Source organism: Lissotriton vulgaris, chromosome 7, assembly GCF_964263255.1.
Source record: "Lissotriton vulgaris chromosome 7, aLisVul1.2, whole genome shotgun sequence".
Classification (NCBI taxonomy): Eukaryota; Metazoa; Chordata; class Amphibia; order Caudata; family Salamandridae; genus Lissotriton; species Lissotriton vulgaris.
In genome coordinates this window covers 1,401,743,170-1,401,757,998 of record NC_141695.1, presented here as the reverse complement: position 1 = coordinate 1,401,757,998, position 14,829 = coordinate 1,401,743,170, and the positions used below count along the sequence as shown (strand labels likewise).

The window sequence follows — 14,829 nt, the reverse complement described above, 5'->3', positions numbered from 1 at the left end:
CATGTAGCACTGAGATATCCATTCACTCACTGATACACTAATGCACACAGTCATCCACCCATACAGCTGTTTCCACATGCAGTTTTGAACCCATACATATAGTGAATCAACTACTCACACATCTATGTACAGAGTCACACACCTCCCAGCTACCCATACACACACACTCAGTGTCCCATACAAATACTTGGACAACCAATCAATAACCCATACAGTTATTCATATAGCTACTGATCAACACATGCAGCAGTTTGTAGAACAACAGATATAATGATGCACAAATTAAGATAGTTTAGTCACTAACCCATGCACTCATTAAGACACATTTAATCATTCTCTCATACAGTCAGTCATGCACCTACTAAATCCTTCTTCCAGACACTTATACATCCACTCATTCTTCAATATGTAAGACACATTTTAACTTTACAGAAACATACAGTCACTGGATGTTGTCATCAGTGATGTCATTTGAGATGTCATCAGTGATGTCATCAGTGATGTCACTAACCATGTCATGAATGATGTAATATGTGACATCATCAGCAGTGGATTGCGGTGCGCGATATATAGTTAGCGCATCTAACTATATATGGAATTTCAATGGTTTTATGCGAGTAAAATAAGGTTTTGTAAATGCAAATTCCTAACTATATATGGTCTATAACCAATGGTTTTTTCAGTGAATATATATATATATATACTATTTTATGCATACATATGCACACAAGGGTAATTGTGGCTGGCTTATGTACACATTATTGTGTAGGGTTCAATTTCTCAATATACATGAAGTTGTCAAAGCTAGTACCGTATTCTGTGGATTGCTTCATTTCGCACTTCATTTAGAGTTTTGTCACTCCCACTGGAGGCAGAACACACTGCTCATTGCCACTGTATGTCAGAATAATACATATTGTCTCTAAAAGCGAAGTTCCAATAGGTATAGATTTTTTAATATTACCTCGAACCGGATGCAACCAAGATAATGCCTTGCCTTTTCTTCCTTGCCATATTACGGACATCATCAAAAGGTAAAGAAACTGTCCAGAGTCCCAAAATGCAAAGAAATAGTACAGAGGGCCAGTGATAGTGTGCAACATATGAGGTGGTGCATAGTATGTACGTCCATAGCACCCCCCCCCCTGGAGGTTCACCCCTTGGGAGGGGAAATTTGGTCCTAGGGCCTCTCATGGTCCACAAAGCAGGATAATAAAGTTGCTCACTGCACCCACCTGCATAAAAATCCCAGCCTCACTTTAAATGAGAGACCTGGTTTCCACCTGCAGTGAAAGGCTGACTGGTGACTTTAAATATCAAGTCTGCCTTTCATTAATGCACTGCTCACAAAGTAGGCGAGTACAAGCACTTTTCTGATCTGTACTCTTTGCCAATGCACAGAGTGGGACAGTGCATTGCTTATATAGTGCAGCTCCGCCTGTATCATATATGGAAGTTTCAAGCATATGCTTTGCATTGTAACAGTTGCATTGCATCTTTCACAGTCATGGTACATATGCATGATGCTTAGTATGTAAATATTATATCCTTCTATCACACTCTGAGGTTACACTCATTCAAACATTTTTGGAAATTATCATCCTTCAATACACAGTGGTTGACAGAGTCCACGTATTCAATGTTATGCAAGAACTACTTCTTGCTCAATCTAGGATCTCAATCCCACTCTCCAGTATTAAATATGCAAACTGTTGGGTTATTTTGGATTTCTCAGAGAAATACTATGTGAACTCCAATTGTTTAATATGCTTGCTTGATGGGCAAACTGTCTGCATAATACCATTGTAGTTGCTCATAATGGGAAGTCATTGATGGTGTCAATGGTGATGTAATTTGTGATCTCATTGATGTTATCAATGATGCCATTTGATACGCCATCAGTGATGCTATCACTGGGCTGCTAAGCCTCATATTATTTATCATTCTAGTGAAACAGGACGGTAATACAAAAAATATATCTTAGTGGGACTAAAACATGTAACCTGAATATTACCCTAAGATCTTGTAGCAAGCACATTCACACACTAACCTTTTTTGTACTTTGTTGCATTCCTTTCACAGGAATAGAGCTTCTGGTCAAATCCCAATCTCCCAGGATCATTAAGACCCATCTGCCCGTCAAGCTGCTTCCTAACACCTTCTGGGAGAACAATTGCAAGGTACCATGCCCTGGGGTGATAGAGATGTGAAGGGATTGTAATGTGAGGATGTATGTAACTTGGGAGATTGCGATAGGGATAGCAAGCAATACCAAACCGCCACCTTTGCAGCTGGAAGGACTTTAAGTAGGGCCTTCCTACTAAAGGCTCTTTGATGTGTGTTTGCATCTCCTTGAAAGGTCAGTTTATAACAATTTGCAGTTAAGTAACACACCTCATCCTTTTCTGCTTGCTGCAGATTATCTATGTTGCACGAAATACAAAGGATGTGGCAGTCTCCTATTACTACTTCTATAAGATGACTTTTGTGCATTCAGATCCTGGGAGCTGGGACGAGTTTCTGGAAAAATACATGACAGGAGAAGGTAAGTCCTTGTGACCTCCTGATGGAGCCTGTTTTAAATTTTTTTTTTTTTCAAACCAATGCTATGAGCATACAGTACAACCGGGTGTTACTGTAACATCCTCTAGTGTAAGTATAGATATATAACAATCAAATTTAGACAATAGACTGTGACCTGGGATTGCGGGGCCAACCATATCCTAATACATGCTTCACAGTGTGTAGTAGTCATAACAATATAATATTATAGCAGTAGCAAAGGAACCCATCATTCAATAACAATCTTGAGCAGATATGTTTTTGTCTAGCTAGTTGTAGTAACCTCTACGTATCTCTGCTGGCCTAAACTAAGGGAGTGTACATCAATCAATTGCAGTCAGCGCGCCCGTCCTCTTCACCTGTCTCCTTGCTTATTAGGTATAGGTGATATGGGCCCCAGCAGATTCTGGGTCGGCACTGGGGTGGGAGGAGGTCATTATATGTATTAGACTGGGATTTACTGTATAGCATATTTGCATGGCAGTCTTCCACTGTGGGGGTTGGACCACGGGCCCATCTCATTGCCACAAGGTGCTTGGCTAGCAGGAGGCCGGTTCACTATACACAAATATCAAATTATAAATATCAATGTCAAAAATATCGACATCCTATATTTATAATGGTAAGTACAAAAATATAGAAAAAAATATCAATGTAAAAATATAGTTGCACAAAATATCAATTTCAATAAATGTATAAAAAGTAATATTAAATATATTAAATAATAAAATGAACTTAAAAAATAAATGAGATTTAATATACATTTTAACAAATATAGCAAAGAAATGTAATTTAAAATATTTGAACATACGTATATAAAATGTAATATATATGTGTATATTTACTTTAAAACAATTAATAAACTATTCATTTTCATTTATTTTATAATTGTATATATGAAAAGGTACTAATAAATATATATATATTTGTTTGTACCTTTTCATATATAACATTATAAAATAAATGAAAATGAAAAACGTATGTTCAAATATTCAAATATTTTAAATTTAAATTCATTGATATATATATATATATATATATATATTACCTACTGGCGGTCGCCAGTAGGTATATATAGTTAGGATTTTTTCTCTATGGGATTTTTGAAAATTCTATGTCTAATAACTTTGACGTTTGTGGACGGAATTGGCTGAAATTTTCAGGAAAATGGAACATTTTGTTTCTGAGCAGCCCCTGAAATTTTGGGGGGGTTTCGTCAAGGGGGGCCGAGAAAAAAGGGGGGTCCCAAAACGCGTTTTCCCATGTTAATTTCCATAGGGCGTTTGGCCTCACTTTTAGCTCGAACGGCTGAATGGATTTGCACGAAACTTGGCAAAATTGTAGGGACTGTTAGCCCAATGTGCCTTTGCTGGGTCTCAATTTATGTGCTCCAGTGGATTTTGAGAAATTAACGTTTTAAAAAACAGATATATCTGTGACAGCGTCCTGGATAGCGCTCCAGATCGCGTACTTTTCGCGTAACGGAGCTTTGCGAAGCGAAGCTGATTGGCTCTCCGGTGTCTGTCAACATTCTAAACAGTCCGGAGCGGCCGCCATCTTGTCTCTCGGTAGGATCGAGAGACAAGAGGAGGAGAAAAACGAAGGGGGAATTTAATGAAAGGGGGCAAGGTAGACCCCTCTTGACCCTCTAGGAATGATGTTGGCGTTATTAAAGGGTCCCGTGGGGAAAATAAAAAAAATTTGATTTTTCACGGTATAAGCGCTTCCCGGTTCGCGAACCGGGCCGCAAACTGGTAGCGAAACGGGAATTCGCCATTTTGTGTTTCGGTTTAATTAAATTACAGGGTATAAGGGGGTACGGGAGACGTATCCTGACCCCTTATGTTTTCTGAGGGTGGCTGAGGAGGCTCATACATGTTGATACATGTCTTCCAGCGGCTGTGCGTGAGCGTTTTTTTTTTTTTTGCTGCGTGACGTCTGTTAACGTTCGATGCGATGGAAATCAGGAAGTGTTGACCGCCATTTTGTCACTGCGAGTAAATATTTTGTTAAAAATAATTGTTATAAATTAATCCTTATTGATAAACATTGTCTGCGCCATCTTGCCTTTTTTGCAATGCCACACTTTTGTTGAGCACGGCAGCCATTTTAGATGCCTTGACCAGACCCACTCTCTGCACGCCGCCGATCCTCAGCATGGCTCCCCACCCTCGCAAGCATCTCCCCCACGCACTGGTCACCCCCGCTCTCTCTCTCATGCATGGGCCAGAAACCTCCTCCCATCTGCGCTGTTCTTCTCTGAGAATCACACCCTGTGCCCGCCCGACACCTCCCTTTCAACCTATTCACTACCGCACCCTCTGACACTCCTCTTCCTCTGTGTCCGATTGTCCAGGCCGGTCCCAGGCTATCACCTAGCCCTGCAGATGTAGTTTATGGCCCCAGCTGTAAAGAATCACCCCTCTTCAAAGGAGTTACAGTAGATCAAGGCCCCCACCCGATGAGATCCGTCACACCACACGCGTTCCTACTATCTGATAACCATCCTGTATTGTGCTTGGGGAGGGGATTCTCACTGTGAGGGTGTGTGGGTCCGAGCCTGAAGCGGAAGATTCCAGGGATGCCTCTTTGTACATCAAAGTAGTAGGATTATAAAACTTTAATAACTTATAAATATATACAACGCAACAAAAACAGTAAATACATTTAAACATTTTTTTGAAAAAAGAAGCAACAATGGTCAGTAGCTGTGTTTTGTGCGAATAGTCCCAAGGCAGCACAACGTGCTGAGTTCTGGACGGCACCCAGGTGATGTTACCTGGGTGCCGCACTGGTTTTTGGTATCCTACAATGCAGCTCCGAAAAACAGCGTGGGGCGTCCCGGGGGGTGCGGGGGGAGGCCTCGTCAGTAGCGGTCTGTTGTGCGAATAGTCCCAAGGCAGCAGAACACGCTGAGATGTGGATGGCACCCAGGTGATGTCCAGTAAGTTGCCGCACTGGTTTTGGTATCCTACAATGCTGCTCCGAAAAACGGCGTGGGGCGCCCGGGGGGGGGGGGGGGGGGGAGGCAGCGTGAACGGGCCTCCCCAGGTGGAGGCTCGTCTGCTGTAGTGGGGCGCCCCTTTACCGTTTCAGTTGCCATTCCGCCTGCTTTTGGAACACTGTGCCAAAATCCGCCATTCAGCTGAGTTGCGCCCACTCTTGCGGTTCAGCGATAGGCGGCTGCTACAGGACTCTCAAAATGGCGGCAGGCTCTTTCCTTTTTGGGCCTGGTCCACTAAAATTGCCGTGGGACACCTTGGAACTCGGACGCTTGTCTGCTAGGTCTTGGACCCCATTCTCGAAAGCGTCCCCTGAGCCTTGAAGATTCTACAAAAGTCTTGGGGGCCCCCGACTCCTGCAGGCTTCCGGTGGGGAGCGGATGCCATGATTGCTCGCGGAATGACCACGACGGAGCCACGAGATGGTGGTGCTTTCATGCTGACGCCAGCTTCAGTCTGAAACATCCAGAAACAAGGTGGGGCTTTCATCGTTTGGGAAAAAAAAATGTTTTAATCCAATGAAAAGTGTTATTTTTAGGTCATATGATCAAGCCTTCCATCATTAGGAAACCAAAAGTAAAATGAACCAATGAAAAGTTTTATAAACAAGTCACATGACCTGTTATGCGGCATAGGGCTATAAAAAGCGTAGAAAATCCGTTGGCACGTGAGGCGGCGTCAGTAGCGGACCGATGTGTGAATAGGCCGAAGGCAGCACAACGCGCCAAGATCCGGATGGCACCGAGGTGGTGTCCAGCAAGTTGCCGCACTGGTGTGGCCATCCTACAATGCTGCGCCGAAAGTCGGCGTGGGGCGCCCCGTTGGCCTGTGAGGTCGCGTCAGTCAGTGGGGACTGTTTGAGGATCTGACTGCATTGGAAAGCAATGTGATGCTGTGCGTCGCCCCCAAGATGGAGGCTCCTCGGCAGCAGTGGGGCGCCCCTTGGTGTTTCACTCGCTATCCAGCTGAGTTGCGTCCACACTTGCGGCTACAGTAGGCCGAAGGCAGCACAACGCGCCGAGATCTGGATGGCACCGAGGTGGTGTCCAGCAAGTTGCCGCACTGGTGTGGCCATCCTACAATGCTGCGCCGAAAGTCGGCGTGGAGTACCCCGTTGGCCTGTGAGGTGGTGTCAGTAGTGGACCGATGTGTGAATAGGCCGGAACCAGCACATGGCGCCAAGATCCGGATGGCACCGAGGTGGTGTCATAGTTGAGAGTTCTGAGCAGCGCTTGTAACACTGTCTGAAGCTTATTTGCACCTGCTGCAGCTTCACTATTGTCCTGGTGTGGCCAAAGATCGCCCATGACATAGGCGGACGGCTCCCGGGGTCTGGCGGAACTTTTTTCCTTTTCCTTTCTGCATCTTGTCCCACAATCCGTTTGACCTGAAGACACGACCAGGTCCCTGAATGTGTGCAGGGGGACGCTATTGATTGAATCAAAATGGCGGCTTCACACCAAGCTGACTCAAGCGTTGCTGCTGATGCTATACAGACAAAAACTGGTTTTCAGTTTGTACATTCTTCAGGATTTTTCCATCCAAGGCTGGTTGAGAGTTTGTAGAACAATGGCTTCAGATTTTCAACATACTACTCTTCAACATTCTTCCTAAATGTGACAATGTGAGACTCACTAGGAGAACGGCTGTTTATCTTTCCTTTCAAAATGCTGCCAACAATATTTTCTGAATGGAAGACACCACAAGGCGCTGAGATCCGGTTGGCACCGAGGTGGTGTCCAGCAAGTTGCCGCACTGGTGTGGCCATCCTACAATGCTGCGCCGAAAGTCGGCGTGGGGTGCCCGAAGGGGGGGGGGGGGAGTCGGCGCAAACGAGCCGAAATATAGTTATGGTAATTATACCATGCATCGTCATATGGAGAGGTGGCACCGATTAATTATAGTGCTGCACAAATGAGAGATTTGGTGGACAACCCCCGACCTGCCAGTACATCCACCAATGACAGCATCAGAGGCAAGGGAAACGGTCCCAAATATTCAGAAGAACTTTGGAAAGATTAAAATGACATGTTTAGATTGTGGCAAATTAATTTCATGTGGACAGATGAGTGTTACTCTAATAAATAGAGCTTATGAACATCATTATAGTCGATGGTTGGTGGAGACATTTTGACTATATCCTGGACCTGCCCGGCCTCGCCCAAAATGGCGCCGGTATAAATGGGACTCGTAACTCCTTGTTGTGTACTGGTTGCACAACCTTGATATCACGAGATACGTATGCAGTTTTGAAGCACATGGCGGGCGGGGACGAGAATTGATTGAATATTTCGACATCCCTATTGATATTAAGTTCTGATGTGTTATTGATTACTGTACTATTGAAAGTTCGAATTAACGTCACCCATGGTACTTGCCCGCAAATGTATATCTAGATAATTTTATTGTAAGTGGTCCTGTCGTATTTTAATTACAAAATGTACGTCCACCGATTCCGCAACTGTTAGACACCTTAGTTCTTGCAACCTAATGGCCCGCTTGTTACGTTCCTCTACAGTGTAAATGTCTCCTCATCATATACGATTCCAGTTTGCTCCGTGGCCAGCCCACGTGGTTATAGGCCCGTATTTGTATACTGACATTTTCACAATAAAGGTTTTTAAAACAAAACATGGTAGTAGTATTTACATTGGTAAAGTTTTTAATTTTAGTGACTGTTTTCGAATCAGTAAAAGGCAAGTGAAATAAAGCAGTCCAATTACATGACGGATAAAAGGTATAATACGCAGGAATGCAGTAAAGATAAATGGTCAAGGGCTGTTGTGTTTTCTACTCCTGCAACATAAAGTGATCGATAAGAATCTGATATTCAGGCGTATCGGCGACTAAGACAGCAGGCCGAGCCTCTTTTGCTCAACGGCTCCGTCATGGGACGAAGAAACGCCCTTTTTCTCGAAAAAGGAATATATTTTACTTGCAGGACAGTTGTAAATTTTCCGGGAAAGTACATTAGCCTGGAACATTATAACATATATGTTTAAGAATAAATAATGTTCGAAAGCAATAAAAAGCGTAATTTTTAGGTCATATGACCAAGCCTTTCATCATTAGAATAACAAAAGTAAAATGAACCAATGAAAAGTTTTATTAACAAGTCACATGACCTGTTATGCTTACGTTACGCGCTGCGCGCCGCGCCCCGGATCGCTTCCGGGAAGCTGCGCTTCGCGCACCGGAGCACTTCCGGGTGCGCTAACGCGGCGTGTCATATAACGCATTACGCGACAACGTAGGTCCAGAATATAGTCAAAATGTCTCCTCCAACCAGCGGTCGGACCACAACCCCTTTCAGCAGTCTAAAAAGTTCTGTTAAATGACAACAGAAGGGACAGGCAACAAGAACCATCAGTCAAAGAGGGGAGGGCAAGTTCTTCTCTACCGGGTCACGTTGGGGCGCTACCGGAACTGATCGAATTGGTAGTCTACAGTGTTTCTGGATGTTTCAGACTGAAGCTGGCGTCAGCATGAGAGCACCACCATCTCGTAGCTCAGTCGTGGCCATTCCACGAGCAATCATGGCAGCCGCTCCCCACCAGAAGCCTGCGGGAGTCGGGGGCCCCCAAGACTTTTGTAGAATCTTCAAGTCTGAGGGGACGCTTTCGAGAATGGGGCCCAAGCCCTAGCAGACAAGCGTCCGAGTTCCAAGGTGTCCCAGGGCCATTTTAGTGGACCACGCCCAAATCTGAAGAGCCGGCCGCCATTTTGAGAGTCCTGTGGCAGCCGCCTATCGCTGCATCGCAAGAGCAGGAGCAACTCAACTACATGGTGAGCGAGACGCTGTAGTCGCAAGAGCGGGCGGTAAACAGCTGAATGGCGGAAGAGGCACAGTGTAGCAAAAGCGGGCGGAATGGCAACTGAAACGGTAAAGGGGCGCCCCACTACAGTGTGTCTTCAGGTCAAACGGATTGTGGGACAAGGTCCAGAATGGAAGAGTCATCAAAAGGCAAAAAGTTCTGCCGGACCCCCGGAGCCGGCCGCCTATGTCGGGGGCGATCTTAGGCCACACTAGGGCAACACGACTTGGGGCGGGGGCAGGAGCCAAGCGCCCCCTCCCAGTCCGCGCCACCACACCGTATGTTGAAAATCTGAAGCGATCGTTCTACAAACTCTCAACCAGCCTTGGATGGAAAAATCTTGAAGAATGTACAAACTGAAAACCAGTTTTTGTCTGCATAGCATCAGCAGCAACGCTTGCTATCAGAGTGCATGAGTTTCATGCTCGATCGATTGAGCTAGCCGGATCAGGCAACAAAAAGTATAAAATAGTTATGTAAATAGTTATTTAATAAAATGTTTTACCCTGTTACTTTGCTGGTGTGTTGTATATATTTATAATATTTGCATAGAGTTTATCGTTATTTTGGACGGGGTGGGTGGCGGAGCCGAGCTGTCTTGCAGCCATCATGGTGTGGAGCTCAGTTCATCTCACTAGTTTCGTATTTCTCATGAAGGGTTGTTCCTAATGTTTCTATTTTAGCAAGGTCAAAAAAAGATCCCATTAGTGGCCTACTGATGTTGCTCGATTACTTTTGTTTTTTTACACGATTTTTCACTATCTGCAAAGACTAAACAGAGTATTGCGACTCTGTGCTTGTTTGTAAATAGAGAATGAACCAAAGAGAATCAATTCTAAAACAGTAAATGCTTGGATAATAATCAATCAAATGGAGAGACAAGTAGGCACGACGGATTACAACGGGGGCAAAGGCCTGCGTTAACTACCCTTCACTATCTGCAAAGAGAGAGTACTACTAAGAGAAAAGAGGGGGGGCAGCGTTCAAAGCACATCAGCGTGCATAAACACGAAAATGTTTTTACCTATCACGTACTTGACATTTGACAGCTTTTGATATTTGCTATTAAAAAACCATTGAAATTCACTGAAAAAAACATAGGTTATAGACCATATATAGTTAGGAATTAGCATTTTCAAAACCTTAATTTACTCGCACAAAACCATAGAAATTCGCATATATAGTTAGTTGCAATAACTATATATCGCGCACCCGCAATCCACTGCTGATGATGTCAAATATTACATTATTCATGACATGGTCAGTGACATCACTGATGACATCACTGATGACATCTCAAATGGCATCACTGATGACATCACTGATGACATCTCAAATGACATCACTGATGACATCACTGATGATATCTCAAATGACATTACTGATGACATCACTGATGACATCTCAATTGACATCACTGATCACATCACTGATGACATGTCATTTGACATCAATAATCACGTCACTGATGATATAATTGATGTGATAATACAATGCACCTCCTCACACTCTAAAATAACCTCTGTTACACCCAGTGTTAAATACAGAGTTTCATTTTTAGAACCATTGACACACCAATACCAGTTACTACATACGCACTCACTGATTCCTACGTCTACACACACATTCACTCATTCACCCATACAATCACTCATACATACAGTCACTCATTATTACAACACTATCATATGCACTCATACACCTATGCAGACACTCAAACACTGCCACTCATCCATAGAGTTACTCACACACCTAGTCAGTCCTGTAAATAATCAATCACACTTCGATTTCCTCATCTATACAGTTAAACACAGAACACCTTATTTATTCAAACATATACTGACACATACTTACTCTCTTGTACAATTACTGATACAAGTACACATTGATGTGCACAGAGTCACACACCTCCCAGCCAGCCACACACACACACTCAGTCTTCCATACAAATACTTGGGCAACCAATCAATAACCCATATAGCCACTCATGTAGCTACTGATCAAACCATGCAGCAGTTTGCACAACAACAGACATATTGATGCACACTTTCAGACAGTTTAGTCACTAATCCATGCATTCAGTAAGACATATTTATTCACTCACTCAGTCAGTCACGCACCTACTAAATCCTTCATCCAGACACTTATACATCCACTCATTCTTCAATATGTAAGACATATTTTAACTTTACAGAAACATACAGTCACTGGGTGTTGTCATCAGTGATGTCATCAGTGATGTCATTTGAGATGTCATCAGTGATGTCATCAGTGATGTCACTGACCATGTCATGAATGATGTAATATGTGACATCATCAGCAGTGGATTGCGGGTGAGCGATATATAGTTATTGCAACTAACTATATATGCGAATTTCTATGGTTTTGTGCGAGTAAATTAAGGTTTTGAAAATGCTAATTCCTAACTATATATGGTCTATAACCTATGGTTTTTTCAGTGAATATATATATATATATATATATATATATATATATTATTACCTACTGGCGGTCGCCAGTAGGTAGTTATAGTTAGGATTTTTTTCAATGTTAAATCTCAAAATTCTATTTGGAATAACTTTGGCGCCGGTTGACGAATCTGCCTCAAAATGTCCTCAAAATGGCCTCGCGGCGTTCCGGTCCTTCCCTGAAAGTTTGGGGGGGATTCGTCAAGCGGGGGCCGAGATAAAAGGGGGGTCCCAAAACGCGTTTTCCCCATGTTAATTTCCATAGGGCGGTCGATTTCACTTTTAGCCCGAACGGCTGAATGGATTTCCACCAAACTTGGCAAAATTGTAGGGACTGGTAGCCCGATGTGCCTTTGCTATGTCTCAAGATATGTGCTCCAGTGGATTTTGAGTAATTAAGGTTCAAAAAAATATATATATCTATAGCCGCGCTCCGGTACGCGCACCGGTACGCGCACCGGGCGCGCCACGCGACTTGCGCGCAGAAAGCTGATTGGCTCTGGGGTGTCTGTAAACATTCTAAACAGTCCGGAGCGGCCGCCATCTTGTGTCTCGGTAGGATCGAGACACGAGAGGTGGCCAAAACAAAGAGGGAAATGACCATAAGGGGGCAGAGTAGACCCCCCTTGACCCCCTAGGTTTGATGTGGGGGCCATAAAAGGGCCCCGCGGGGCAAAAAAAAATAATAAAAATTTGATTTTCGCGGGGGGAGCGCCCGGTACGCGCACCGGTACGCGCACCGGTGCGCGTACCGGGGAGCGTACCATGGGGAAAAAGAATGACAGTTTTAAAAGTAGCTGTTTAAAAAAAAAATGTTTTGTTGTTTTTTTATACATACACATACATATATATAAATGCATATGCATATATATATGCATATATGTGTATATGTGTGCGTGTAGAGAGAGGTAGAGAGGTAGAGGTGTAGAGGTAGAGAGGTAGCGGTAGAGAGGTAGAGATTAGTAGAGAGAGAAGAAGAGAGAGGTGGAGAGGTAGAGAGTAGAGAGTGAGTAATAGAGAGTAGAGAGTGAGTAGTAGAGAGTAGTAAAGAGCAGTAGAGAGAGTAGCAGAGAGTGAGTAGTAGAGTGAATATTAGAGTGAGTAGTAGAGAGTGAGTAGTAGAGAGTGAGTAGTAGAGAGTAGTAGAGAGTAAGTAGTAGAGTGAGTAGAAGAGAGCAGTAGAAAGTGAGTAGTAGAGAGTAGTAAAGAGTGAGTAGTAGAGAGTGAGTAGTTGTGAGTGAGTAGTAGAGAGTAGTAGAGAATGAGTGGCAGAGAGAATAGTAGTGAGTAGTAGAGAGTTAGTAGTAGAGTGAGTAGTAGAGACTAGTAGAGAGAGAGTAGTAGAGAGTGAGTAGTAGAGAGTAGTAGAGAGTGAGAAGTAGAGAGTGAGTAGTAGAGAGTAGTAGTGAGTAGTAAAGAGTGAGTAGTAGAGAGAGAGTAGTAGAGAGTGAGTAGTAGAGAGTAGTAGATAGTGAGTAGTAAGGAGTAGTGAGTAGCGAGTAGTAGGGAGTGAGTAGTAGAGAGAGAGTAGTAGAGAGTAGTAGAGTAGTAGAGAATGAGTAGTAGACAGTGAGTATTTGAGAGTAGTGGAGTAGGAGAGAGTAAGTAGTAGAGAGTAGTGGAGAATATTCCAAAGTTTGGCACAGCACCACTTTCACAATGAGTCCAATCAAATCATATCACTTAGAGTCCTTATTGAAGCTCTGAATCTTGGTGTATATTCAAATGCTTTTATTTTCTTAAGTTTATGTACCACAGCCAGCCGAAACGTTTCGTTCTGTACAACAGAACTTCTTCAGGGCGTTCTTATTTCCTTCAAGTTATGTCGGTATCCAGTTGTCATATAACTAGATATTTCTTCCAAATGTTAGACGAGACATAAGTATATTCTTATTCAAAGTGACTAGGTATCAATTTTACCCACACAATTCGGGCAGACTTGAGTAATTTATAGCATCCTCAAAGTCAGTCTTTCAAAAATTGCAAAGTATAGGACATGATAATCCAAATCCAAATGTTTCTCAAGAAAAGTCATTTACAATCGTTCGGAATATCGGTGTTTGGGCAGATATGATCCAGGGACCCCCAGTATGCAAGGGGAATTAGTCCCCCCTCTTCAAACGCGCCAGTGGCCTGCATTGCAGAGAGGTGCAACAAGGGTGTGGCCTCATTACACTTCTCTGCAATGCAGCTCCATCGCGCATACTGGAGGCTCCTGGTGGACTAGTTGACCCCAGGGACCCCCAGTATGCAAGGGGAATTAGTTCCCCCTCTGCAAACGCGGCAGTGGGCTGCGTTGCAGAGAGGTGTAACAAGGGGCATAGTCTCATTACACCTCTGCAATGCAGCCCCTGGCGCATACTGGAGGTTCCAGGTGGGCTAATTGGCCCCCAGGGGCCCCCAGTATGCAAGGGGAATTAGTTCCCTCTCTTCAAACATGCACGGGGGCTGCGTTGCAGAGAGGTGTAAAAAGGGTTGTGGCTTCATTACACCTCTCTGCAATGCAGTCCCCTGGCGCATACTGGAGATTCCTGGTGGGCTTTCAGGTCTTATATAGTTAGGAATTAGCATTAAAAAAACCTGTGAAATTCACTGAAAAAACCATAGGTTTCACACCAGTTATAGTTAGGAATTAGCATTTAAAAAACCTTTGAAATTCACTGAAAAAACCATAGGTTTCACACCAGTTATAGTTAGGAATTAGCATTTAAAAAACCTATTAAATTCACTGACAAAACCATAGGTTTCACACCAGTTATAGTTAGCTTGAAATTTTACTGACATAAAACCATTGAAATTCCCACGTTATAGTTAGTTGGACTCACTATAACTTGCGCGCCTGCAATGCACTGCTGATGACGTCACATATTACATCACTCATGACATGGTCAGTGACATCACTCATGACATCACTGATGACACCTTCCAGTGAATGTGTGTCTTTCTGAAAAATAAATTTGTTTTATATATGTATTTGTAAAG

At 43.5% G+C, this 14,829-nt stretch overlaps 1 protein-coding gene across 1 annotated transcript in view; it reads left to right on the top strand.

The window, feature by feature from the left end:
* Nucleotides 1–14,829, top strand: part of LOC147705721 (sulfotransferase 1 family member D1-like) — a 375,399-nt gene that overhangs the window by 74,392 nt on the left and 286,178 nt on the right. Inside the window, exons 3-4 of the mRNA XM_086929551.1 lie at nucleotides 2,083–2,180; nucleotides 2,419–2,545. Coding sequence (XP_086785677.1) covers nucleotides 2,083–2,180; nucleotides 2,419–2,545 — 225 coding nt within the window. The remainder of the gene's footprint in view (nucleotides 1–2,082; nucleotides 2,181–2,418; nucleotides 2,546–14,829) is intronic.